Here is a 26,347-nt window from a genome sequence, read left to right on the forward strand (position 1 = left end):
CGGCCAGAAGACGGGGCCTTGCGAATATCTGTTCTCTGAGAAAGTGGTGCTAAGATTTGTGCAGGGCAAGTGAGGGAGTCCGTGTGGGCTCTTCCAGCCCCGGGCTGCTCAGAGAACAGACAGGGCCTCGGGGGCGTCCCCTCCCCTGCTCCACAGCCTTCATCCCGCCTCACTGTTTCTGCTTCACGTGTTGCTCATCACGGTGGGAGGAAACTGGTCTTCAATTAGTGCGCATTCCTGCAGCCGCAGTTGCCGTGGTGACCGGCGGGCGGGGAGCAGCTGGGTCAGCCGCCAGCCTCACTGTCCTTGTCGTGGACCCGGCGACAGACGTGCAAGGCCTGGGCGCGGGAGAGGGGGTGTCACTGGGGACTCGGCGCAGCCCTTGGAAGCCGGTCAGGAGACAGTCGTTCCCTTTTTCTCCCAAGCCAGCTGCCGCTGTGCAAGTGTGGAGGTTTCTGTCCACACAGGCCGTGCTCTCTGCCTGGGAACTGGTTCAGGGTGGGAGCCCCTCCACGCGTGGAGAGGGGGCTGCCCACAGAGCAGAGGGCGGGAGGCTGACAGTGCATCCCTGCCCAGCTGTGTGCCCTCCGCCGCGGCCTCAGGCCGCCAGGGCTTTGGGGTTCACGAAAGTCCCCATCCTGGGTACCTGTGTAGACATCTCCAGTGCCCAGGACAGGCTGACAGGCGGAGCACCGTGAGCGCAGGAAATCACGCTGGAATCAATCACACCCAGAAACGCAAGTTTCCTCCTCCCATCCAACCCCGCCCGCCTCCACATCATTTTTGGAGTCCAATCTGGCTGTCTTCTGCATTTCGTCTCAGGCCAATTGGAACATGTTCTATTACTAATAATAGTTTACATCTGTTCGCTCTGGGGGGGGGGCAGGGGCTGCATCGCTGTGCAAAGGCGGAGTACTCTGCAGTCGTTTAAGTCAGTTTAGCAGTTCTAACAGCAAATGGCGAGTGCTTTCTAATGAGATCGCACTGTTAGGACGTCGTGATCGTTTTCTGGTCGCACCTTGAAAAGGTGCTGAAATTTTCAACCATCTCTAACATTTCCTACACCCCCAAATTATACTTTAGTTACATAACTAGAGCAAGGATGGCACAAACACAAACAGGAGTCAGGGTTGCTCTCGCCAGATACTAGGAGACTCAAACGCAGTTGCAGCGCTTTTCTACTAAGTTAAGGATAAGCAAATCTTCACAGGGAGGGAGGTACTGGCAAAAAACACTGTGTGACCAAGGAAACATTCTTAACTTCTCTGGTTGCTGAAAATATGGGGTGGGTTACAGATTAGATGACCTCTGAGATCTTTTCCAGCTATAAAATCTGCTTCTGGAATTCTGTGTGAATACAAGAAGTCAGTGAGTTGGTGCCAGAAAGCTGGAAGCATTTATTAACCGTTAATTGCAGATGGTCCAATACCAGTAATTTATAGAGCGAATGCAATGTCAGAACTATTCAGCATAATTTAAAGCGAGCTAAAATGCAAAAGACAAGAAGGAAAAGCACACACGAAAGTGTTCCATACATAGTGTATGTGCGTGTGTGTGTGTGTGTGTGAAAGAAAGGAAGGCTATCTCCACATTTGTGATGGATAATCATAGACTATATTTATCGAATGCATGGTTGCCATGGGAATACAGAATACAAACAGGAATGTGTGTGCCCCTGGGAAATTTCCAATCTATTTGGGATTCCAAATACTAGCTATAGAAACAACCCTACACTTTCAAGGGCCAGAAAAGGGCACCTGCTCTCCCCAAAGACTTAGAAAAGAAACATTCCGGAGGGTTAGATGCTGAGAGAACAGGGAGTAGATACAGTACATCCCTGAAAAACGGATCCAGGGCATCTTAGGGAAACTTGGCAGCAGGACGAACCCCGTGTGTGTATTAAAGAGAAGGCAGAAAGGAACCACAAGGAGCTGGGGAAGAAAAGCATCCTCGATTATCTGATGTACACGTTCCTGTGTACAGTGTATTACTAAACCCCAGGAGGACGCCAAGTTAGTAAGTTCAAAGAGAGGTCAGCAGTGGTGGCATCACAAGGACAAAAGAAACGTCCTTGTCCTTTGCACTCTGAAGGCTTGGACGAATAATCAGGGCTTGGACTTAAGTTCTAAGAGTAGAGACACGAACAATCCTTCTGGCTAAAGGTTGTATGCACATTTTATCTCTGTAATGGCTACCTTAAAAACACCCTAGTCTGGGGGTTTACAACTTACAGGGTGTGGGTGGGGTGGTACTTCCGTCCCCCTATATGGCAAGATGACATTCTGAGATGTTCCAATGCCTGGAAGATGCTCCTGGCATTGAGCCCTGAGCCCAGGGGCACTGACCGTCCTCCAGTGCGTAGAACAGTGCTCAGTGAATGAATGGTTCCTTCCTCTGCGTATCAAGAGCCTGTTTCCACCTGGGATGGACAAAAGCACTGTCAAGAGCAGCGAATCAGAAGCCCAGCCAGGAGCCCAGCACTTCACGGTGGGGCTTTGCCACTGGAAACGCTGCAGGGTCCTGATGGGTGGTGAGCTGCCACCTTCTGCTGGGGACCCCAGGCAGATAACGCAGTCCCCGCCCCGGAGGTCTCTGTCCTGCTGGTGGAGGCCCATGTGAAGGAATCCCCCCCAGGACGTGTTTGTGGTGAAATGTACAGGGATAGCAGAGAAGCGGGAACCTGGCACGGACGGTGTCGCCAGGGGAAGGCCCCAGGGCAAGGGGGCCAGATAATCAAAAGGCAGTGACCTTAGCTGTCCTGTGACACAGAAGCAGGTAACTAACACCGAGTTCCAATGCTCATACTGTTGAACAAGCTGCGAGAGCCTCTCGAGCGGAGGGATCTCGTCTCGCTCCCGTGTTTCCTCCACCTGGCACAATAGACGTTTCTTTGTTGGATGGATGGATGGATGGATGGATGGATGGATGGATGGATGGATGGATGGATGGATGGATGGATGAATTGGAGACATTCCAGAAGTGAGCTGCTTCTGAGACGTACGCACACAGAGTTCAGTTAGGGAAAACGTCAAGGTGTCAGTGGCAGAAAACAGTAGCAGCAGGGAATTCTGTAGGCACGATATGGAAGCTGCTTCGCCCGCAATGCATGTTTCTGCCCTCATCAGTCAACCCCAAGGCATGTGAATGTTTTTGCCTGTGCAGTTGGTGACGGTGTGAAACTGGCACTTGTGTGTGTGTGCAGTACAAACAGTTACTATGCCTGATTGGCTTGGTTGATGCATGTGGAACGTTCTTAAAAGTAATGGATTCTGCAAGGTTTGGGGAAACCTGTTTGAGTGCTTACATGAAAACTGCATTTCCTACTAATAGATTGAACTATGGTTTGGAAAGAGAAATTGGGGCCTCCTATGTGCAGCGCCTGTTTGCCATCCTTCTCTCAGACATTACAGGGACTCGTACCCGCCGCTCTTAAACTGAATCCTGGGAGAATGACCGTGACTCACGCGTGCTGATAAAAGTGCTGCTGAAATCAGGAATGTATTTAGTGCAATTGTTTAGACTCTCTAAGATCAGGCTTTTACTGGATGTGATGGAATAGAGTAGGAAGAAAAGATAGAGCCTTTATAACTAGTGACGGCATTTTTCAGGAATCATTAAGCAAGGAGATGGAAGCAAAATGATTTTCAGAAATATAGGATTCCAGCATAAATCCACTTTTCAAATGGCCCTTGGCTCCCCAAAAATGTAAGTCACGGTGTAAAAGCCAGAGACTGTGCACTCTCTCTAATGTTGACATGATACAGTGGTGTGGTCAGCTGTCCCCAAACTCCTACTGTGTTTACTGTGTTCCAAGTTCAAAAGACACTTAATCTCACCCACTGTACTGCAAGAGTGTGTCACTCATGCCACCCTGGGGCTACCTGCCCAGGTGCACTATGGGAAGCCGTCACCATCTTCTGAAGCTATTGGCTGTGGCTTCAGGGAGAAGGAGAAGGTTGGTTTATGTCTTTCTGCGGGAGTGACAAGCTTTGTGAAGCTCCTATCCATATTTCTGATACCACCTAGCCTCATTTTAATTTTTTCAATTACAAATGTAAAAAAAAATTTTTTTTTAAGTGAAAGCCCCGTCAGTGTTCTTCCACCATGCCCTTGCCACAGAAGCGAGAAGAGCTAGCCATTTGGTGTGGATACTGTGGCTTTCCGATTTGAATTTGAATCTAGGTTCCTGGACTTTATATTCACCAACATGCTGGGTGTAGAAGCAAGGTCAGATTACCGTCAAGGTCACCAAGGAGCCTGTGGAGAAATCCAGCTTTTGTGTGTCATCTGCCCATAAATACATCTGTGGGGGTCAGGGGTTGCAAGCATGTGATTTCTGGGCTCTACACAGCCCCAAAACATTTTTTGTATGGCTTGTCCTGTTTTTTTTTTGTTGGTTTGTTTTTTTAAATCTATGAATCAACTGCCAACATTTGAAACTCAGGGTATTTCATATAAAAATGTGGGGTCTGGCTAATCTTGAAAAATAGGAAGACCTGCGACCCTGAAGGCAGAAGTTTTGTGGGGCAACAACTGGCTGGACGTGAGTAGTAGCAGACACTCCCCAGCTGCACTTACATTTGCATTTCCTGCTGGCCCTACAGACATCTAGTTGCCTGTGCAGCTCTGATCACTGAGTATCAGGTTCGAGAACTAAAAATCTTATAGATGGGGTGACCTACCATGAACTGGCCAAACCAGGGCGCTCTGAGAGTAAAAAGGGGTGCTGTGAATCATTACAAGAGGACAACCCGCATAACCAGGTCTGTCCCGGCCAAACCGAGCTGTACGGTCTCTGTTTAGACACGGCGTCATTGACTAATGAGAAAATCGAGACCTAGGACAAGGGAGGGATTTGCTGTGATCACCGAGTAAATGAACGGCTAAGCTGCCCTAAGGACCCGGCTCGCAGCCCACGGCTCTCTCCTGTGTAACGTAACGTGCTCTGTGCAACACGTACGAGCACCACGGCTCCTGGAGTGCATGGATTTTTCCCAGTTAGTATGTAACACGTAGCCAATTTCTTGTGAGAACATACAAATTGGTAGCTTCCCTCATCAATACATTTCTGGTATGAATGTAATTAATGATAGGCTGTAGCACATCTAGAGATGTTTAAAACATTGGTAGACTTGAGAACGAGAAGAGAAATGCAAGAAAAGGTTCTCATTTTGCTAGATACAATAAGAGAGATACTTAGAAGTGCTACTTGTCCAGATTTTTAAAAACACCATTAAGTTGATCACTGGCTTGTTAAAAACACTGTATATTGATTAACTTCTTGATCACCAGTTATTGGCTGGTAACTAACAGTATTATGTCTTTAAGAGCTGTCCAAAATCCCAAATTCCCACTGGTCAGCTGTCAGTTGCCTTGTTGGGTTTCCAGGAGATACGTGTACAGGTGAGACCAACACAAGCTCTTCATCACTTGCTCAGACTTTGGCCGCCAGTCCCTGTCTCGTGTCCCATCCCAGAGGACTGAACTCAGGTTCCCACGGGAACCTGAGAGTCACCTGTCAGCCTCCTGTGGAGGCTCAGGCCAACGGCTGGCCTGAGAAGTGTCCTGCGGGAAGCCTATTCCCAATGCCCCCTTGGCTCCCACACGTCCTTCCAAGAGACCTTCCAAGCCGCAGGTCCTCACCATGTCAGCTGCAGACAATGGAAGACAGACAGAGGAAGCTCTTCTTCCCAAAACCAAACCAGAGCTAGCCAGAGTCCCCCACTCCAAGCTTCCCTTAGAAGGTACTCTGGCCCGCAAAGAACCAACCTCCTTCCCCCCATCTTCCGGGGTCTTGTTTCCTGAACAGCCCCCTGCCAGCCAGAGCCTGAGTGGCTCCTGTTCTGTGCCCAGCCCTTCAGCTCCCGCGCCACGTCACGCAGAACGCACTTGGGTCCCTACAGCACCAGCTGTGGGTGCCATATGGAAGAGCCATACCACATACATATGTGCAGAGGATTTCTGAAGCCAGAAGGAGTGTAGACGAGCATGGAACTGATCGAGCTTTAGCTTTTCCTTGCCTTTGAAAATTGTTAATGCCTGAAATATCTCTAGCCTATAAATAGAATCATGTAGTGAGATAATTCCGAGTTGAAACCGACTGCGTCTTTTTGGTTTGATGTGGACACAGGACTGGGTGTGGGCGTATGACAATGTAGGTTGAACGTTTGGATACAGAAGGGTTTGACTTTCCCATCCAGTGTGTGGGGAAGTATGTACAAATGAATGAAGGTGCTTCTAGGGAGGTGTTTCCTTTGTGAAGCAGAAACTTTCTCCTCCTGTCAACAGTTGGGGAGAAAGTTCTGTTTCTGCTTCTGCCTGGTTTAAATACAGAGTTCCCGGAGTTGGAGGCCACAGGTGCCGGGGAAGGTCACTGTCCTGCCTGAGTGCAGCCTGTGTGATGTGCCTCCTCACACACCACAAAGAGCAGGGGTCAACGGCCGCGTGGGGACGGTGCCCCTGCAGCCAGGCTTCGGGCTGTTTTCCTCTCAGTAACCTCTTCCCTCTTCTTTCCCCTCCACCTCTTCTAGGCAGGACAGGGCTGCTCGCTGATCTCTTGCCCAGTTTTGCTGTGGAGATTATGCCAGGTATTCAGTCATTTAACTCTTTATTTGCTTACTCTGCTGTCATCTGCCTTTGCTTCTGCATTAGTCACCAACTGCTCCTTTCATTTATTTGCACATTTGTCTGTATATGTCTGTGGTCTTTTCCAGGATGAACTGAGCCCATTGGAAGAGCCTTTCAATTGTATTTCTTCTGTTATTAGGCCCTTGAAAGGAAAACGATAATTGAAAACGAGGCGGAGATGGGGGCCCGCCCTTTGTGGCAGGCACACAGGCTCTTTGGCTATCTCCATGCCCATTTGTGTCTCAGATGCACCCAGAGACTTACAGGATTCCTTCACAGAGTTATTATCCAGCTGCATCCCTTATTCCCGAAGTTACATGTCTACCCCTCCATGATTAGAGTGCAACCATGTTACTCTGCGTTGCCTTTGTAACTTTATTAAAACGCTTTTTTCAACAGAAGCGATGCATTCCTCCTCCCTTGAACAGTGCACATGTACAGACCTACATTGCTTTGTTCACAATTTCAGGAGTTTCTGGGGCTCCTACGTCCCTGGGGTCTGGGCCATATGTCAAGGACACCTGCCCCAAATGCACGCCTCTGTCTTTGTACGTAGCTTCAGGTGGACGGAGTAGCCAAGCCCACGGCAGTCTGGTACAGCCGTACAGCCCATCTAGGAGGAGGTCGGAGAGAACAGGGATGGCCCACCGGGGAGGACAGATCCAAACGCAGGGAGCACCAAGGCTTTTCAGTCTTGTTTGGAGGGTGCCAGCCAAAGGTTTAAGAGCTGCCTGATAGTTGAGAGCCACAGAGAGAAACAAACTATTCCTGGCTGCTGCTTTGGCCTTGATTCAAGTTGTCAGAAACATCCAGAGGCTCACATTGAGTTTCACTCATTATTCTTTGAGGAATTCTCCTGGTCCTTTCCCATTAGCTGGCCAACCCAAATGGAGACGTTCTTCTTACTCATGTTGATCCCAAGGACACAAATAGATGTCTCTTTATGATCCCCTTTATCCAGAGTTGTGTCAATTTGTAAGCATTTACTCATCCCACCAAAAGGAAACAATGTACCATTGCATGGCCTCAAACTAGATGTTATTCCCCCAGTCCCAAGAAAGAGTGCTTGTGTTTTTCATATCTGGTCCTGGATGCCCGAATTTCCCTCCCTTTTGACCGTAAGAATCCATTCATGGGTAACATTCTGTGTTTCTGCAAGGTAACCTGGTGGTTTTTTGGCCTGGACTGCCTGACCCACGTGAGCTGTGGCCACCACGCTACACAGCTCATTGAATCTTCCCGGCTCCAGTCCATCTCAGGCTGCACTATGTTACGTTATTTCCAAGGCCCAGGCCAAAGCCCTCAGCTGTCTGTTGTCCTCAGCGAGAACACTCTTCAAGCCATTCTAGCCAGACCCAGGCCTTCTCATCTCCTTGCTGAAGAGAGGGCGGCCTGGTTAACCTGAGGGTATTTCAGGTGGATGGATGAGCAAGGAGGGACATTCAGGTGACAGGAGTTTATTTTCCGATGAAACGATCTTCTAAACAAAGGTCAAATAATGTCACCATTATCACAAAACCCTCTATGTAAAAAAAAAATGCCCTATTCTTGAGTTCTGAGTGAATGTCCATGTAATGGAAGGAGTATTTAATAACCAAAATTCAGGAAAAACAGTGTGTTCTTGAAGTTCATTATAAAGGGGGTTTTGGTAGATGGCTTTCAATCAAAATGAACTGCTTGAATCTTCTGACTTCTAAAGGACATCACAGCTCATCCAGTCTGTCCCAGGCCTTCAGTGGGAAGTTGGGTCCCAGAGCCCAGTCCCAAAAGTAGGACATAAAGTCATTCGAGGGCCACGGTCATTTTTATCTAAGTCAAATGGAATTTGTTTCTTTTCTCGTCCCCTTTCAGAAGGGCAGGTGAACTAGAGTTGCAGCTCTGGCAGAGCCATGACTAGAACAGAAGATAACAAACAGCCGTAGACACGTGCCAGCCTTACCAGTCTTCAGAGCTGAGCCCCGTTAGCCCGTGGCTGTGCTGGTATGGTCAGCCTGAGTGTGACCAAACCTAGCCAAGCCATCCTGGGCGGTGGGGACAGCGTCTTCTCTATCGGAGCCCTGTTGGATCTCAGCCCTGACGCTGACCACGGGAAACGTGTTACAGGGCAGTTGATCAGCTGCAAAGCAGACGGATACAGAAGGCCCGGACCCCTCAATATGTTCAGCGTTAGACCCTGTAGACGCAGAGAACCTTTTCTCAGGACTTACGCTTTTAGCGATGAGATTGACTTGACTCCCAAAGATACCTTTTCCCAAAATCCACCGCTTCATAGCTCAGCAAACAAAGTCCCCCCTCCCCGCAGCCACAAGCCTTTCTGCTCTTGTCCATACTCGTTCTGACGCTACAATGGACACGGTCAACCCTTTCCCCAGGAGGGGGCCCCGAAACCCTACCCCAGGGCTTTGTGTTGGTCATGCTGCGTGCTCAATACAACCTCGGTGACCGTCGTCCCTCTTCCCCCGCCCCAGCCTGGGGGGTCGCACGGCTCACGGTCCGACTTCCTCCTGAGTGTGGGGGCTCTGTGCCCCATCACAGGACGCTTTCCTCCCCAGGTCCTTCCCACGCGTGCCCCTTCCCAGGGAGACACTGATGAGGGCGGCCGCCCTGACGTGCGTTTCTCTGTGCGTCCTTGCAGAGTGGGTGTTCGTCGGCCTGGTGATCCTGGGGGTCCTCGTCGTCTTCGTCCTGGTGGGGATCTGCTGGTGCCAGTGCTGCCCACACAGCTGCTGCTGCTACATCCGCTGCCCGTGCTGCCCGGACTCCTGCTGCTGCCCGCAGGCCTGTGAGTAAGATGCCCAGTGGGACGTGCAGCCACCGAAGGGACGTCACCCTCCGTCAGACGGCTGTGTGCCCTCAGTTCCTTCCCTTCCCACCTCCTTCCCTTCCACCTGACGTGCTGGCCATTCGGACTCCAGAGCTGACCCTTCCTGTGTGCCTTCTCCCCTCCATGCACCTCTGCGTGCTTCCATCCACACCCATCTCCCTGGCATTCGACTCCATGGATGAAAGGAAGGGCAGGATCGGGGTGGGGAGGCTGTGGGCTGAGGCTTTTGCCCACTCCTCGGGCATTCAAACCAGAGGAAACCCCGTCTGCTCATGCCGCTCACAGGCACAGAACTCTTTTTACAAGGAGCGTGCCAACCGCAGCCTGTAGGCACCCTCCGGCCACAGCTGCGTTCCATTTACACTCGAGACAAAACGGTCCTCGTTTGGGGACGTGCAGTCTCACGTCACTGGCCAGGCCCGTGGAGGCATGAACTCTGGCAGTCCTGCCAGAAACCAAACACATCTGGCAGGAGAGAGACACGTGGATGTTTAGTATCCTTAGGAATGAAGCGGTTTCCAGGAGGAGTCAGGGTATCTGTTCCACTTCTGAGCTCACGGATCAGGGCCATGTCTGAGCCCGTTGTCACTTCGCCTCCCTAGAAGAGGCTCAGGGTCCCCCTGGAAGCAGCCCTGGGCAGCCCTGGCGCTGCGGCCACCTACCGACAGTGTGGTTCAGAGTGGGCCCCTGTTGTCCCCGGAGCGGCTGCTGTGACAGCTCCCCGTACCGCTGAGATACTCAGTGAAGGCACTAAACACTAATTCCTGATGTCGTCACCTTCTGGTGGAGCTGAGGGAGTCCAGAGAGTGGTTCTGATGAAGCAATTCAGGCCTAGGAGAACACACACATACACATGTCTGCACATGCACACACAGGCACATGTACATATGGGGACATGTACACACAGGCACATGCACACACAGGCACATGTACACACAGGCACATGTACACACAGGCACATGCACACACAGGCACATGCACACAGGGCACACGCACACACAGGCACATGTACATATGGGGACATGTACACACAGGCACATGCACACACAGGCACACGCACACGGGCACATGTACACACAGGCACATGTACACACAGGCACACGCACACAGGCACATGTACACACAGCCACATGCACACACGGGCACATGCACACACACACAGGCACATGTACACACAGGCACACGCACAGGCACACCCACAGGCACACACATGCACAGGCATATGCACACACAGGCACATGTACACACAGGCATATGCACACACAGGCACATGTACACACAGGCACATGCACACACGGGCACATGTACACACAGGCACACATGCACAGGCACACACGTGCACAGGCACACGCACACACAGGCACATGTACACACGGGCACACGCACACAGGCACATGCACACACAGGCACACACACACAGGCACATGTACACACAGGCACACGCACAGGCACACACATGCACAGGCACATACACAGGCACACACGTGCACGGGCACACGCTCACTCGCACACATCCAGGAGCTCCCTGAAGCACCTCCTTAGGGATGTCTGGTGTGAGGGTTGTGGAGGGTGGGACGATATAATCTCTCTTGCTCTTCATCTCCCTCCACAGTGTATGAAGCAGGGAAAGCAGCCAAGGCCGGGTACCCTCCCTCTGCCTCCGGTGTCCCCGGCCCCTACTCCATCCCCCCTGTCCCCTTGGGAGGAGCCCCGTCATCTGGCATGCTGACGGACAAGCTGCATCCACCTCCCCTGGCACCAAGTGACTCCACGGGAGGAAGGCACAGTGGTAAATGTGGTCCCGGCGTCCACTCTGGTTCCTTGCTCACGAGAATCATCAGCTCAGGGATACGTCGTTGGAAAACGGTTCTCTCCACTCCAGAAATGGGATCCTTCCTGTTGTGTCAGATGCCTTCTGGAGTATGTGACAGGCTTTCCAAGGGCTGCAGGACACAGCTGCCCCTGCTTTCTTCCCAGGCTCTTCAGTAACGCAAATGATACGGAAAAGAGGCAGGGTCCCAGGAACGGTCTGTTGATTATCCAGTGAATAAGTAGTTTGCCATCCCTCCCTAGTGCTCTGTGAGGCCCGAAAGTGGCCCCATGAGGAGCTGCAGGCAGTGCAGGCCGTGGTTTGTCTGGCAGGCAGTGTGGCCAGCCGGGGAGCGAGGAGGGGCCTTTATCAAGACCGTTAGGTACCAAGGGTTCAAAGGAGAAAGCCCTGGAGTGGTTACCAAGTCTTCAGGGAAGAGGGGAGGCTTGAGCGGGGCCTTGAGGAATGAGAGGCTTGGGAAAGAAGAGTGGGGGACGCTGAGCAACCCCAGGAAGGCAGCCTGGTAGGAGCCAGAGCTGGGAGAACACGTGTGTGTTTGTCCAGCTCATCTGTCCAACCCCCTAACACAGTGGAGCCCTGAAACACCCCCCAGAAGACCTGGGGCTTGGTGCCATAGCCAGTGAAAGCCACCAGGCAGAGCCCTGAGTGGAGAGGTGACACGCTGACAAGGTGAATGGTACGTGGGAGAGAGTGGACTCAGACCTCTGAGCTGTGACTGAAGTTGTCCTGTGGGACGTCTGAGCGTCTGGATAGAGACAAAGGAGCTGCAACGAGTGGGGATCTGAGAGATACTTTGAAAGAGGAAGCAACAGACTGGGGATGGGGGTGGGGGAACGGAGGCCTCAGGATGTGCCGAGCTGTCCAGTGCTGTGTATCGGAGACAGAAGTGAAGCCCCTGTGAGGAGAGCCTGTTTGGATGATGAGATTGGCCCCATTTAGGCATGATGAACTAGTGCCTAACATGATTGGCCGGGATGGGGGGCACTGGGGCGTTACACTGTCGCTTTTCTGGAGGCATTTGAACAGCGATGGAGAGTAGTAAGGCTAGAAATGTGTGTGTGGTCGATGTAGGAGGCGATTTTTAAATCCTTAGATGGGTGAGTCACTAGGGTTGGTAAAACAGACATGTCTCCCCTGGAGGCACCTGGACGGCCTTCGGGGGTGGGGGGACGAGGACCCAGCCCACTCAGCAACTGTCACTGCCCCACTGTGGAAAGAGTGGATCTCCTCAGAGAGGAACTGGTGTGTGTGTGTTTTCTCTCCCCGGAACTATTACTAGCATTCTGACGTCTGAGACCAGGAGTGAGTCACAGACCAAGAAGTAAAAGTTAATGATCACGACACCCAGGGATTAGAGAGATCAAGAAAAGACAGTCCACGTCCCCAAAGCATGGGGTGGGCAGAGGAGACATTCGTGGAACTTGGCTCGTCCCCTCGGTGCAGTTTCCCCCTTTTCCCACTCTTCTTTCCCCCTCCTTCCCACCGGAACCCTTTTCCCGTACTATTTAGTGATTCTCCTAATACAATGAGTCATGTTCGTAGAATGGCAAAGACTTCCTCTCTCCTGTTTTCCACCTCTTCCCAGCCCCTGCTGGCTGCAGTTCAGTTGTTTTGGCCCCATCCTGCCACACTAACCGACTGCAATGAGAAGTGACTTGGAAACTAGGAAAATTTATGATTTCCCAATAGCAAGAAATGTCAAGGTAAGGTGGCTCTGGGGTTGGCTAACTGGACAGTTCAAGTGGCATCAGTGAAGGACCTCGTTCTTTCCATCTTGTTCTGTCCTCCTGGGCTGGCTTTCCTCACGTTCCCATCATAACTGCCATCCTCCCAGGCATTAACGGCTTCAGAGATCGCAAAAGAGGTGCGTCTTCCTTGTGCCGCTTTTCTCAAGGGTGAGGACACTTTTCCAGAAGCCCCTCCTCCATCCGGCAGACTTCTCCTGGTAGTTTTATGGGCGAGAATTGTGTCCCATGCCCATTCCTAAATCTTGATTAGGGCTGGGACTAATCAAGATTCATCTCTTAGGCCAAGACACCCATTCACCTTGGAAATGAACAAAGGCAGGGTTCTTCACGAGGAACAGGGTACGATGCAGAACCAATGCCAGCCTCGGCTCGTCTGGCCTTGTTATCATTATGTGGCTCGTGGGTCAGGACAGAGTTTGTGTTTTCCACTGGGCCCGTTTCTGTACTCACGGTCTCACGGCCAGAATTATGGGTGACGTTTGGCCATTTCTCCTGGAAGGAAGGTGGTTTCAGCCACCATTCCCTGCTGATTCGTCTTTGAAGCATGTCAGAAACGTTAAGAAATGCTGATTAGTAAAGATGTAAATTTAGGCTATTTTAGATTTACATGCTACTTCCATTTGGGGGAAATCATCCAGCGACAGTGATTTTTCAGATCACGTTTGTACACAATACTCTGGAACATTCTGTGTCGTTCGAAAGGCATCTTTGATGAGCTATGTATAGTACAGCCATTTGGTTAACGCATGGGGGAGAGAGAAGAGGCACGCCGATTCCTTCTCCCCTTCTTCCCGCAGCTCGTTGAGACCTGTCACAATAAGAGACGGCTGTTTCCTCTTCCTCGGCGGCTCTGGCTCCATCCCTCTCAGCGTGGTCACGTTCTCTCTTTGTGGACTCTCCCCACTATACTCCATTCCCACCTCCCATCTGCAGCCTCCCTTCTTGAGTGATTCCTTCCTGTCAGCATACAAAACACGCTGACATGTTTTGTCTCCCGTTCAAATGCAACAACCATTTGCAAAACCCCTGGAGCACTCCCAGTGCCTCCTCTCTCCCCTTCGCCTCTGCACAGCCCAACTCCTGGAGTTGTGACTGTCTCATGTCTCCATTGGCTCTGCTCTCATCGAATCCCTACTAACTTCTGTCTAACTAGCTGTCGCTTTCACTGCTCCAGAAACCAGCTCCTGGCAAGGTTGCCTTCCGGCCGACTCCAACGCGCTCTCTCTCCTCAGTCTTCGCCTCCCTTCACGTCTCTCCAGCACTTGCCACCCTGACCCACTCATCTGGCTTCACACTGTGCTTTGTAAGACATTCTCCTACCTCTTTCGCTCCGTGCTGGCTGTTCTCCCTCTGCGCGTGGCCCAGATGTCGGGGTCCTCTCCCTGGGAAACCTTATCTACTCCGGCCTGCACCATCAGCGATACGCTGATGAGCTTGACCTCCCCTCTGCTCCTCAGTCCCATGCGTCCCTTCTGGACACCTCCACCTGGATGTCCTGTGAGCATTTCAGATGCAGCCTCTGGGAAAGTGAATGCATCTGCAGTTTGTCGACTTCCAAGCCACGTGTACCTTTCTTATTTCGGTGGCAGGCACGCTGTCCACCTGCTAGCCCACAGCAGAACGCTGGGCTTCACCTCCTCTCATCTTCGCCCTCACTTCCCTCATCTAATTGGTCACTACATCCCTCAGCTCGTATCTCAACATACCCTTGCGTTGGTTTCCGTTCCTCCAGTTCTACTGCAACTAGTTCTTTCTGTCATCCTCTTCCCCCTGCGTTAATGGGATGAGCTCCTACCTGAGCTTTCCAGACCGACTCTTGCTTTCCTTGAATCCGATTTATTTTCACATCTACCTGGCCTCCACTCATCCTTCTTGCAAAGGAATTGAGTAGGCAAACGGGGTTTTGAAATGTCATTTTCAAAACTAATAAGGATGTGTGTCTATATATATGCCTACTGTATGCAGACAGAGAATATGCAAATTTTAAGCGTCACGTCTCCCACAGCTGAGCGGCTGTCACCATGGGGGTGGAATCTGGCAGCTGTCCCATCATCCATAAACAGCCTTACTTAGCTCATTAAGCTAGGACATGAAGAAAAAGGCTATATTCACGGGTATCTGCCTTACAGACATCTTTTGCAAGTTTTACAAGCTGCCTTTGGCGGTAGAGGGGAAATTAACTGAAAAAATAGTTGAGCCTTAATGGGTTCAAAAGTATTAGCGCAAATCCTTCAACAATAAGACATTTTTAAATTGTAGTTTGGCATCAAAATGAATAGCCTGCTATCTCCTGTCCAGCAAAACCAAAGTTGGTGAGAATGAAGAGCCACACCAGACGGAACTTGAAAAGAGAAATAAGTCACCATCTACCCTAAACTGAAACATCACGGGGTCGGGGGAGTCATTTTCCAAAAAATTGTTGTACTTTGGCCAATGGTCTAGGACATTTCTTATTAAAATATCACCACACATCAGAGAGTACCCTGATTTTCAAATTACAGATCAAAATCAACCAGACAGCATTCTATTTATTTTTGAATAAAGAAAAATGTAATGAATGCCTATAAGTTTTCCCTCAAGGAATTTATGGTCTAGCAGAGCGATTGCTGGGGGCTAGTGAATGGAAATAAAATGAGTGAAAAACTGCACTGCAATATTTGATACTCTTCTCTGGTGCAGGCTCAGAGAATCTCTGCTTGGAGGGATTAGGAAAGGTTTTCTATGCTCCTGAGAATATGTGGGACATGGCCAGATCCCACCAGGATGAGAGAAAGACCTATAGCATGCCACAATCGAACTTAGAGCTTACAATAAAAAATAAAATAATAATAATAATAAACCGACTCCTTTTCAAGGGAGAATTGCCTAGCTTTTTAGCTGCTGGAACCAAACAGATGATGCCTCTAAAGCCTAAAGATCAATACTTGGCCTCTGTCCTTTTTGACAAATGAGAGGGATTGAGATTTCTAAAGTCGTGGGCTGCTGTGACCAACAAGTCCCAGCTGAAGGTGTCAGTACAGTGGAGTCTCTTTATACTGAAAGGCAGAACTACCACCTTCATTTGAGGCCGTACATAGTTACTGTAACTTTTCAGGGATGTGATAACTCACGCATACATAACCAAACCTGTCTCATAACAAGGCGTGTCATCTGTGATGATGACACAGAAGACAATGTAAGCTCCAGCTCCACCGAGAGGGGCCCAGCTGTCGCTGGGTGGCAGCCATCTCTTGTTTGTTACTGAATGTTTACCATAACAGTGCTGCACGTATGAAGAACACCTAGAGAAAGTCACAGTTATGGGTGGAGCAGACCCCCTCCCGAATGCCTAAAAACATGCGAGTTTTCGTTCCTTAGAAAAATAATCATCAACAGAAACAAAACTTCCATAACCTTGACGCCCCCTCAAGCTACCATTTAAGCCTTCTCCTTCTTGGCCAAAATTCTCCAACAAACCACCCACATGGCCTTTCTGCCTTACTCTGTAATCCCTTGTAATGTAATTTCTATTCCTGCCTTCTCATTCATTCATTCATTCATTCACTCGCTCATTCACTCACTCATACAAACACATGTTTTGAGCATCTGCAATGTGCTAGGCTCTGCTAGGTGCTGAGAATGCAGAGCTAAACAGAGAGAACTGGTCCTTGTCTTAGGGACGTTTAGTCCAGAGGGAAACTCTCCCGAAAATACTCTTGGAAGAAATCAGTAAGCCCACCTCCACCCCCAGGCTGCCAGCAATTCAGCTCCACACTTAGGAAGTTCCTACTATGTGTGTGGCATGGCCTCGGGTTTTACACCCCTCGGGAGTGATGAAGAGTCCTATCCCTCAAGAATCTTTGGGAAGATTACACATCTCTACAGATAACTTGAAACAAATCAGAACATATTGAGGGCTATAATATAAGTTCAAACTAAATGATTTGTAAGTTAGGAGCGAGACAGAGAGAGAGAAGATATAGAAGTCCTGTAGCTACGAGAATCCAGGAAAGCCTTTGAGATGAGGTGACATTGAGCTGCCCCCTAATAATTACAAAGAACTCAAAAGGCTCCACTGATTTGGGCTCTGCTGTCTTCTTGAAGAGATTATCTAAAGGGTGGGAAGTATTAGGTGCATTTTATAGACATGAAAACTGAGTCCTGGAGAAGTCACCATTTATTGGGGGGCCCTCGATAAGCCACTGGCATGTCTACCAGAAGCCCAGGTCCCCACGTCCCAACCCTGTATTTCATCCATCAGACGTAACTGCCTCAGAGCAGACATAGCAGCTTCGTGGGATAACTGCATTTTTAATTGAACTGTCTGTACTACTCTATAAATGCCTCTGCAGAGATGGAAGAGTGTGTAGCCTGATAAAATCATTTCTGCTAATAATTGCTTCTGCAGAAGGATTATGGCTCTAACCTTTAGGAGGAAGTGTCACTAAAAAGCATGTGCTGAGATTCATTAATTTTTTTTGTTTCAGTAACTCCACAATTGGAGATGAATGTGGACTGCCCTGTAGGCTCTCAGATAGAAAACCAGAGCACCTGCAAACGGGCGTGTGGGCGTCTTCTCAGTCTTCAGTGCCAGGCTGTGATTAAGGATCTGCAGAATATTCTATTTCAATCTCCCATGTACATAGCTGTGTGTGTGTGTGTGGTGGAGGGGGCCGGTGCTTTGGCCACAGCCAGGGTAACATGACCGGAGAGCAGAAAGCAGAGTCTCCTTTGGAGGCGAGTGCAGTCACGAGATGCGGTCATGTGGTTTCCTTACGGCATCTGCCTCATTGTGGGAAGAGAATGTTGGAGCTGGGCCCCATGCTTCCATCCTGGTGTACAGACCTCATGGACTGGAAGGGAGGACCGCACCTCGGGCCCCAGAGCCATGGCCGCCTAAGGGCACTTCCTACTCTGTGCTCTTTCTTTTTGTCTTTCTCGTCTACCTCTGCTTCCTGCCTGTGCTCCCAGACTCCAAGAGAGGCACGTGCCCAGTGTGGGTGGGCTTCCATCACACGGCGTGCCCCCAGCCCTGCCCCTGCCCATGATCCCTGCGCAAGTTATGAAACCCCTCTGCGCCAAAGTTTTCTCACCCACAAAATGGGGCTAATAAGAGTCCCTTCCGGGGGTGGCTGCAAGGACCAACCGCCACATGAAGCCCTTAGCACAGGACCTAGCACGTCTGCAGTGCCCGATACACGTGGTCTGTCACCATTATCATCCCCCACCCATCCATTCCCTTCTCTCTTTTTCCCTCTTTCTGTTATCTGTGGCGACTGGACCTGCCCTTGGGGCTGGCGTTGGACTAGACGGATACTTAGGTCACGTGGGGCATCAGCAGCTTTTGTCTCTGACAATATGAGTGACGGGAATGTAGGCGGTGGTATTATCGCCCATGCTTGGATGTTGGTTTTTATTAAACCCTGAAAAGAACACCTGCTTGTATCCATATAGCAGCAGGTTGAATTACTCATGACTGAAATATGGTATTCCCTTTCCTAAAAGGAAAATGCTAAGGAAATAAAGTGAAACCGTACTGAGTCATCCACGTATTTGGCCCCTTAGTTTGTACCAATGCATAGATAGCCTCTAATATTAGCTCAGATGGACCACCCCGTGATGGAATCGGCACCATCTCCCAGGCAACCAGAGGCTCTCAGGCCACCTTTGTCCAGCTCCCTGACGTTCAGGTGTCTGTTTTAAAGTTACCTGTGCTCCTACCAAGTAAAGGTGTGATCCTGACTGTGGATTGATCTGTGCCCCCGGTCTAGAAAGTGGTCTTTTTTTAGCGAGTCTATTCCACTGAGCTTTGAGAAGTGGAGCCGTAGGAGGTGGGGAGATGAGAAGCAGAGGTTAACAAATGACTGAAAATAGACTGGCAGAGAATTCCATTGTTCACCTGCTGGTCCTCCTTCTAATGGCCAATCTTATCAAAGGGACCTTAGGTTGGTTCCATGTGTATAAATATAGATTCCTCTGTCTGGGTGATTTCCAAGGGAGCTGTTATACGTGGGGACCATGCTCTCTAGTGGGCGAAATAAACGGAGGCCTCCTCCTGCTGACGTTTCCAGCTCACCTTCCTGTCCTTCTCTCAACAGTTCGCAAAGGTTACCGGATCCAAGCTGACAAAGAGAGAGACTCCATGAAGGTCCTATATTACGTGGAGAAGGAGCTGGCTCAGTTTGACCCAGCCAGAAGGATGAGAGGCAGATGTGAGCACCTGTTAGTTTTCTGTGATCTGTGCAGCTTGCAGGAGGTCATAGCTAAGGGGAGGCTTGGGGGGTGGTCTGGCAAACTTGGGCAGCCCTTGACGTTCAGGGTCAGAACTGGCAGGGGTGCTGGTGACACCGTCCTGAAGAAAGTCATTTCGCGTATGCAGAAGGGAGAAAACAACAGGCTTCTGGTATGAAGGGCCAGACAGCCATGTCCCACCCTCGTTTATGCTGGGTCTTTCCACGGGGTGGTCGGTATTTCTGGCACTACGCAATCCTGGGGTTGGAAACATTTTCCTAAAAGAAGCTTTCCCCACCACCCCTTTTAAGATACATTCAAAACAACACCTTCACAGTAGAAGTTGAGATACCAGCTTTTCCAACACGGAGGCCCTAGCATTGCCCAACAGTCTAACAGCTGGGGACTGTTGCGTGGAAGCCTCCACGAACGTGAAAGAACAAATCTGCCAAATGAGTCTCATGGAAAAGAGACCTTCAGTCCTCTGAGAAGCCCAGCGGTAGAGACTGAGGGCTGCACACAGAGGCTGGCCCGCTCATCAAAAGAACGTTTTAATTATTGAGTCTGCAGGTGGCAGGTCCCCAACCCTTCACCCATCCACAGCCCTTGGAGACTGTGGGGCTGACACAGCCCATTCTTTGGGAGTGGATTCCAAACTAGCCTCCATGTGGAGAGGTAGCACGGGGCCAAGCTGACATGGGCGGGCGGCTCATTAGCAGAGGGAGCTGGCAGGCGCGGTGTAAGAGGAAGGCCACCTCGCTTTTCTCTTTGAACACTCCTCGCCCTGGAACCAACAAGAGATGTGATGGAATTGTTGGGGAGACTGTCCCAGACCAGAGGAGCTGCATTCAAATGAAGGACAACAGAGCCCTCCCCGTTTGCAGCTCTAAATTCGTCCCGTCTGAGTTGAATCCATTGGCGCACCCTCCCACTGCACTGACTATAAAAAGACCATCTCCAGATTGCCATGTCAAGAATGCAGATGTCACTGCACTTGACGAGCTGGTTGTAACAGTGTTGTCATGGATCCCTGGAAGGGGACAGAGACAGAGCTAGTAGGTGATCAAGGAGAAGGGGCCTGTGAAGGAAATCTGTGAATCTCACAGTGTGGAAAAAAAAGTTAAAAGCTGCTCTTGGAAGGAAAGGATGGGTCCTGCTTCAGGGGATGTCTCCGCTCCATCTAGACGACAGCGTTCTTCGGGCGCTGTGTGCTCCTAAGGTAATGGAATCTCGGAGCCCAAGGGCACCGTGGAGGTGGCCTGGGCGGACCTCTGCAGTGGACAGAAGCACAGAGGGCTAACGTCACAGAATCAGACGAGAACCCAGTTCTCTGGCTCCCATCCCGTGCTCTTCACACGAGAAACTTTGGAGCCAACGGTGGATGGTTTCATGGCTTCGGCGGCAGCTCCTGCCCAGAGACCACAGCCGTGTAGCTTGTAGGACGTTAGGATACTGGAGCTGGAAGAGACTGAGGTTGCTGAATCCCCCTCCCTCGTGTCACAGAGGAGGAAAGGGAGGCAGAGAGGGAAGTAACCAGTGCCAGGACTCGGTGCCAACGCCAGAAATGGACTCTGAATCTCCTGGAACCTTCTGGCTGACATTACAACAACTGCATAGACATGAGGCGGGAATATGGTTCCAGTGACTTGGAGACATTCTATCCCTAAACAGCACAGTAACCCCCAGGGTGGGTCATGGCAATGGGACGGTTTTGACGAGGGGACCGCATGGCCCCAGGCTGCAGCAGGGAGTGACAGGTTCTATAAGAAGTGGAGTTTCAGGGTCAGGCTCGTGAACCCGCTGGGCTAGCTGGTAGAATCCTCACTTGCCTTGCCCCTTGTAATGCGGCGTTGCTCTTCCGAAGCTTTTGGTCTGGAATCCCAGTGCAGGGATCGGCAAACTGCAGCTCTCAGGGCACATACGTTCCACCTCCTGTTTTGGTAAATCAATTGTACTGGAGCGCAGCCATGCCCGCTGCAGTCACAGATATATTATCTATGACCCCTTTCACGCTACAGGACAGAGTCGAACAGTCATGACAGTAAGACTTGCAAAGCCTGAAATGTTTACAGTGTGACCCTTTACAGAAAACGTTTGCCAGTCCTGTCCTAGAGTTACAGAGTTAGGTGTCTTTGATGTTCTCAGTCAGAATGGCAGAAATTTTAGAGCAGGATACAACCTGGATAATCCATCATAGAAATGGGGAAACAGATAGCCCTCACTATCTGGAGAAATAAAAAATCTCCACTGTTCCCTGATGTTTAGAGAAAGTTCTGAACCAATGATGTGATTTTTCAGTAGTCACACTTGACTACAGACAACTGCCACACTTGGCACATTTTAAAGTTCTCACCTGTATAGTTCCCAGAAGATTGAAATTCATTGGAATCATGAGAAAAGGAAGGTTCTAGACTTTATTCATCAAGAGTATGAGTTATTTTCCTTTAAAATAGGCACTATCACTCTCCTTAGGAGGAAGAAAGGTTTAAAAATTAGATTCTAATTCCAAACCAACGATCACATGACCCACCCAAATGGCATTCCCGGTCAGCCCTGTGTGCTGCTAAGACAGGACGTAGGAGGCTGTGTGCCATGGGGGAGGACCTCCCGCCCCTTTGCGGGTGGGAACCAGCAAAAATTCTCTGCTCCTCCAAGGACTGGTGGGGACAGGGAGGAGAAGAAACAGAGGCAACCTCAGGCCCTCCTCTGTGCCTCCCACCCTGTGCTGGCTTACCTCTCTCTCAACAGCCAGACCTTACACGTTCTAAATGTTGATTCTGATAATATTTTGACGTTCTAATCAAAGGATTTTAGAAAAGAAGGGACTTGAATTACATTACAAATAGATGCACTAGATTTATTTTTTAAGTAAAATGAAATTCAATCCATTTCAAAGTTCTATAAATAAACAGGGGGTTTTGTTTTGTTTTTTCCAGATTGTAATTCTGGTCCTTTTGCACAAGTGCTTTTGCAAAAAGCTACCTAGACCACATTAGGAAATGAGTTAGCTGTGATTAGCGTCCTCCTCCCACCCTGCTTTTACATTTTGGGGCTGGGCCACTATAGTGGAGGCCCACAGGCCATAAGTGCAGCCAATCCTCCCTTTGCTTCCTGGTCACCATGGGCACGTACACCTGGATTCCTCTTTGGGAGGGGAAGGGGTCTCCCTCAGCCCTAAAAGTGGACATGGTGCCATCTGGGGATGAGCTTCTAGAGGGAGGTGGAGGGACAGACGCTAGATACGCACAGGCCTTTGGCCCCGTGGACTCCCTGCTCTGTGGAGGGGCTGGAATGGGGCGTCTCCCAGCAGGGGACAGTCCTGGCCCTGAAGCTCCTTCTTGGGACTCCGCCACCAGTAGGGAAGTTACTGTGCTCTGGGACATCTCTCTCTCTCTTTCCCCCGGTTGGGTCCACATGCCTGCGATCCCACGGCTCATCACAGAATTACCCAAGAGGAAAAACCTTTGAACAAGGAAGCATCTGCAGAGAAGCCTGCCGTAGGAGGAACAGTAACGATTGTTTTCCTGGTCTAAGAACAGAGCGCGGAGGGAGCCGGTGCGCTGCTAGCTGCAGCCAGTTCCTGCTGCGCTAAACACACCAATACCACAGCTCAGGTCCACCGGCGCCTGGACAGGCTGAGGCCCTGGCGTGGGAGTTTCCCAGAGGCACCGGCCTCAGCTCTGGTGGGAGAGCCTGCCCCGTCTCACGTAGAAAGCTCTGTCATGCCTGGTTTTGTCCCCGCAGATAACAACACCATGTCAGAACTCAGCTCCCTACATGAGGAGGATGGCAGTTTCCGCCAGTCTTACCATCAGATGAGAAGCAAGCAGCTCCCCGTGTCCGGGGACTTGGAGACCAACAGTGACTACTGGTCGGGTATCATGGGCGGCGGCAGTGGGGCAAGCCGGGGGCCCTCGGGCCTGGAGTACAACAGAGAGGACCGGGAGAGCTTCAGGCACAGGTGAAGGGGGCCGTGGGGGGGGCCGTGGTGCTGGGCGTGAGGGGCAGGAGCGGGAGGCCGGGGGACCTGAGGCTGGCTTATTGGGGAGCCGCTCTGTCTGCCGTTCTCTTTCTATGGGCTCTTGAACACCCCCTCCTGCATGTATGAAGCAAGGGGATACTGGTGACACGGTGTGTAGACGTTGTCATCGAGGCCCTCTGATCCCTTAATGCACCTTGTGAACCTTTCCTCGCCCTTCTCATGCATTTCACCCTACAGCCTGTAGAGAATCCCACCATCTTCTCCCTCATTTTTGATCATTTGTTACATGAAAGAAAATGCCAAACGCATTATACTGTTGCATGTGATTCTCATAACTCTAAAAGGCAGGCACTATTTATTAAGGGCCCCATTTTGAGCTGGGGAAGCTGACACTGACAGAGGCTAAAGGGCTCCCCCGGGGTCACAGCGCCAAGGAACGGCTGAGATGTGCGTCCACCTTTGTACAGCCGCTTCCCACCCACGGCGCTTTCCTCGCTCACCTGTCCTGTACCTTCAAGGCCAGTAGACACTGCCTTTGTCCCACACCTACCGCCCACAGGGGCCCCTGGGGCCCGCTGCCCAGAAGTAGCCGGGCAGTCCGTTGAGAGAGGGACAGGCCTCTCTGTCTGTCACCAAGTGCCTTGGAGGCTGTTTGGGCCACAGCTGTGTGGCAAGCGACAAGGGTGTGAGCCGGGAGAGGTGGCTGCCAGCCGGGGCCACATAACGCTCAGAAGGCTCCGCATGGTCCATCACAGCGTTTCTGTGCGCGCACCTCCATTTCCATGCCGACACGGGGCCGCGACGCGGACACGGCCGCCCTCCCTGCACTGCACGGGGGCGCTCCCGCGGAGTGGGGTGCGGAGGGGGGCCGCCCTCCCTGCACACGGGGGGCGCCCCCGCGGAGTGGGGTGCGGAGGGGGGCCGCCCTCCCTGCACGGGGGCGCCCCCGCGGAGTGGGGTGCGGAGGGGGGCCGCCCTCCCTGCACACGGGGGGCGCCCCCGCGGAGTGGGGTGCGGAGGGGGGCCGCCCTCCCTGCACGGGGGCGCCCCCGCGGAGTGGGGTGCGGAGGGGGGCCGCCCTCCCTGCACACGGGGGCGCCCCCGCGGAGTGGGGTGCGGACGGGGGGGCCGCCCTCCCTGCACACGGGGGCGCCCCCGCGGAGTGGGGTGCGGAGGGGAGGCCGCCCTCCCTGCACACGGGGGCGCTCCCGCGGAGTGGGGTGCGGAGGGGGGGGCCGCCCTCCCTGCACGGGGGGCGCTCCCGCGGAGTGGGGTGCGGAGGGGGGCCCGCCTTCCCTGCACGGGGGGCGCCCCCGCGGAGTGGGGTGCGGAGGGGGGCGCCCCCGCGGAGTGGGGTGCGGAGGGGGGGGCCGCCCTCCCTGCACGGGGGCGCTCCCGCGGAGTGGGGTGCGGAGGGGGGGGCCGCCCTCCCTGCACGGGGGGCGCTCCCGCGGAGTGGGGTGCGGAGGGGGGCCCGCCTTCCCTGCACGGGGGGCGCCCCCGCGGAGTGGGGTGCGGAGGGGGGCGCCCCCGCGGAGTGGGGTGCGGAGGGGGGGGCCGCCCTCCCTGCACACGGGGGCGCTCCCGCGGAGTGGGGTGCGGAGGGGAGGCCGCCCTCCCTGCACGGGGGCGCTCCCGCGGAGTGGGGTGCGGAGTGGGGTGCGGAGGGGGGGGCCGCCCTCCCTGCACGGGGGGCGCTCCCGCGGAGTGGGGTGCGGAGGGGGGGGCCGCCCTCCCTGCACGGGGGCGCTCCCGCGGAGTGGGGTGCGGAGGGGGGGGCCGCCCTCCCTGCACGGGGGGCGCTCCCGCGGAGTGGGGTGCGGAGGGGGGCCCGCCTTCCCTGCACGGGGGGCGCCCCCGCGGAGTGGGGTGCGGAGGGGGGCGCCCCCGCGGAGTGGGGTGCGGAGGGGGGGGCCGCCCTCCCTGCACACGGGGGCGCTCCCGCGGAGTGGGGTGCGGAGGGGAGGCCGCCCTCCCTGCACGGGGGCGCTCCCGCGGAGTGGGGTGCGGAGTGGGGTGCGGAGGGGGACCCGGTCTGGACGCGGGGGGTGCCCCCTGCAGGCCGCCTGACGCTGCCCCCTCCCGCAGCCAGCAGCGCTCCCAGTCGGAGATGCTGGCGCGGAAGAGCTTCGCGGCGGGCGTGCCGGCCGTGTCCATGGACGAGCTGGCGGCCTTCGCCGACTCGTACGGCCCGCGGGCCCGCCGCGCGGACGGCAGCCTGGAGGCCCGGGCCGGGGCCCGCCCGGAGCGCGCGGAGCCGCGGGCGCGCGCGGGCCTGTTCGCGGACGGCCCTCCCGACGGCTACTCGCCCGAGGGCCCGTCGCCCGAGCGCTACTTCGGGGCGCGGAGCCGCAGCCGCGAGCCGCCGGCCGACGCCGAGCGCGCCTGGAGCCCCGAGGCCGCGCCGCTGCCGCGGCTGCTGGGCCGGCCGGCCGCCTGCGAGCCCCCGGGCCGCGGGGGCAGCCTGGAGACCCCGGCGCGGCGCGGCGCCCCCTACGGAGCCTGGTCGCCGCCCGCCACCCACCGGGCGCGCGCGCCGCACGGCGACGACGGGGACGAGCTGGACGACGCGCTGCCGCCCTACAGCGAGCGCGAGCCGAGCCGCGGCCCCGGCCACCCCGGCCACCCCGGCCACCGCGGCCGCGACCTGGCGGACAGGCGGAGGAAGAAGGAGCCCGCCAGGAAGCCGGTGAGCCGCGCAGGCCACGGCCACGGCCACGGCCACGGGGGGCGCAGGCGGGGGGCGGGGGGCAGCCAGCGGCCGCTGCCACCTCCCCGGCCAAGGACCGGGGCCGTGTGCTTGGGCACAGCCGGCAGTCGCAGGTTACGCTAGATGGGACCTGCGGCCGTGAACGACCAGCTTTAAGAAGTCCCTGGGACTGTGGGCGCCGTGGTCACCGCAGGCCTTTAGGGGGGCTTCGGGGGCCTGCGTGCCACCCGTTCTGCGCGTGCCACCCGTTCTGCGCATGCCCACAGGCGCACCCCTCCCGGTCCCCAGCCCCTCTGGGGTGAGGTTCCCGAACCCCCATCAAACTCCCACAAGAGTCCACGTCTCAGAGCACGTGACTAGTCACTGCTGTTTACGAAGGACAGCGAGTACTTTCCCCCTCTGACATGTTATCGAG

At 53.4% G+C, this 26,347-nt stretch overlaps 1 protein-coding gene across 7 annotated transcripts in view; it reads left to right on the top strand.

Annotated features, from left to right (window-relative positions):
- Positions 1-26,347, top strand: part of ILDR2 (immunoglobulin like domain containing receptor 2) — a 57,632-nt gene that overhangs the window by 24,665 nt on the left and 6,620 nt on the right. For 3 of the 7 annotated variants that reach the window (XM_081025079.1, XM_081025077.1, XM_081025076.1), the window contains exons 4-9: positions 6,531-6,587; positions 9,263-9,409; positions 11,064-11,240; positions 19,108-19,221; positions 22,985-23,201; positions 25,315-25,911. In XM_081025079.1, coding sequence (XP_080881205.1) covers positions 6,531-6,587; positions 9,263-9,409; positions 11,064-11,240; positions 19,108-19,221; positions 22,985-23,201; positions 25,315-25,911 — 1,309 coding nt within the window. Of the gene's footprint in view, positions 1-6,530; positions 6,588-9,262; positions 9,410-11,063; positions 11,241-19,107; positions 19,222-22,984; positions 23,202-25,310; positions 25,912-26,347 lie in introns of all 7 variants that reach the window. The other 4 variants (XR_013991679.1, XM_081025080.1, XM_081025081.1 and 1 more) reach the window with 3 other exon arrangements.

Source organism: Rhinolophus hipposideros (genome assembly GCF_964194185.1).
Source record: "Rhinolophus hipposideros genome assembly, chromosome: 19".
Lineage (NCBI taxonomy): Eukaryota > Metazoa > Chordata > Mammalia > Chiroptera > Rhinolophidae > Rhinolophus > Rhinolophus hipposideros.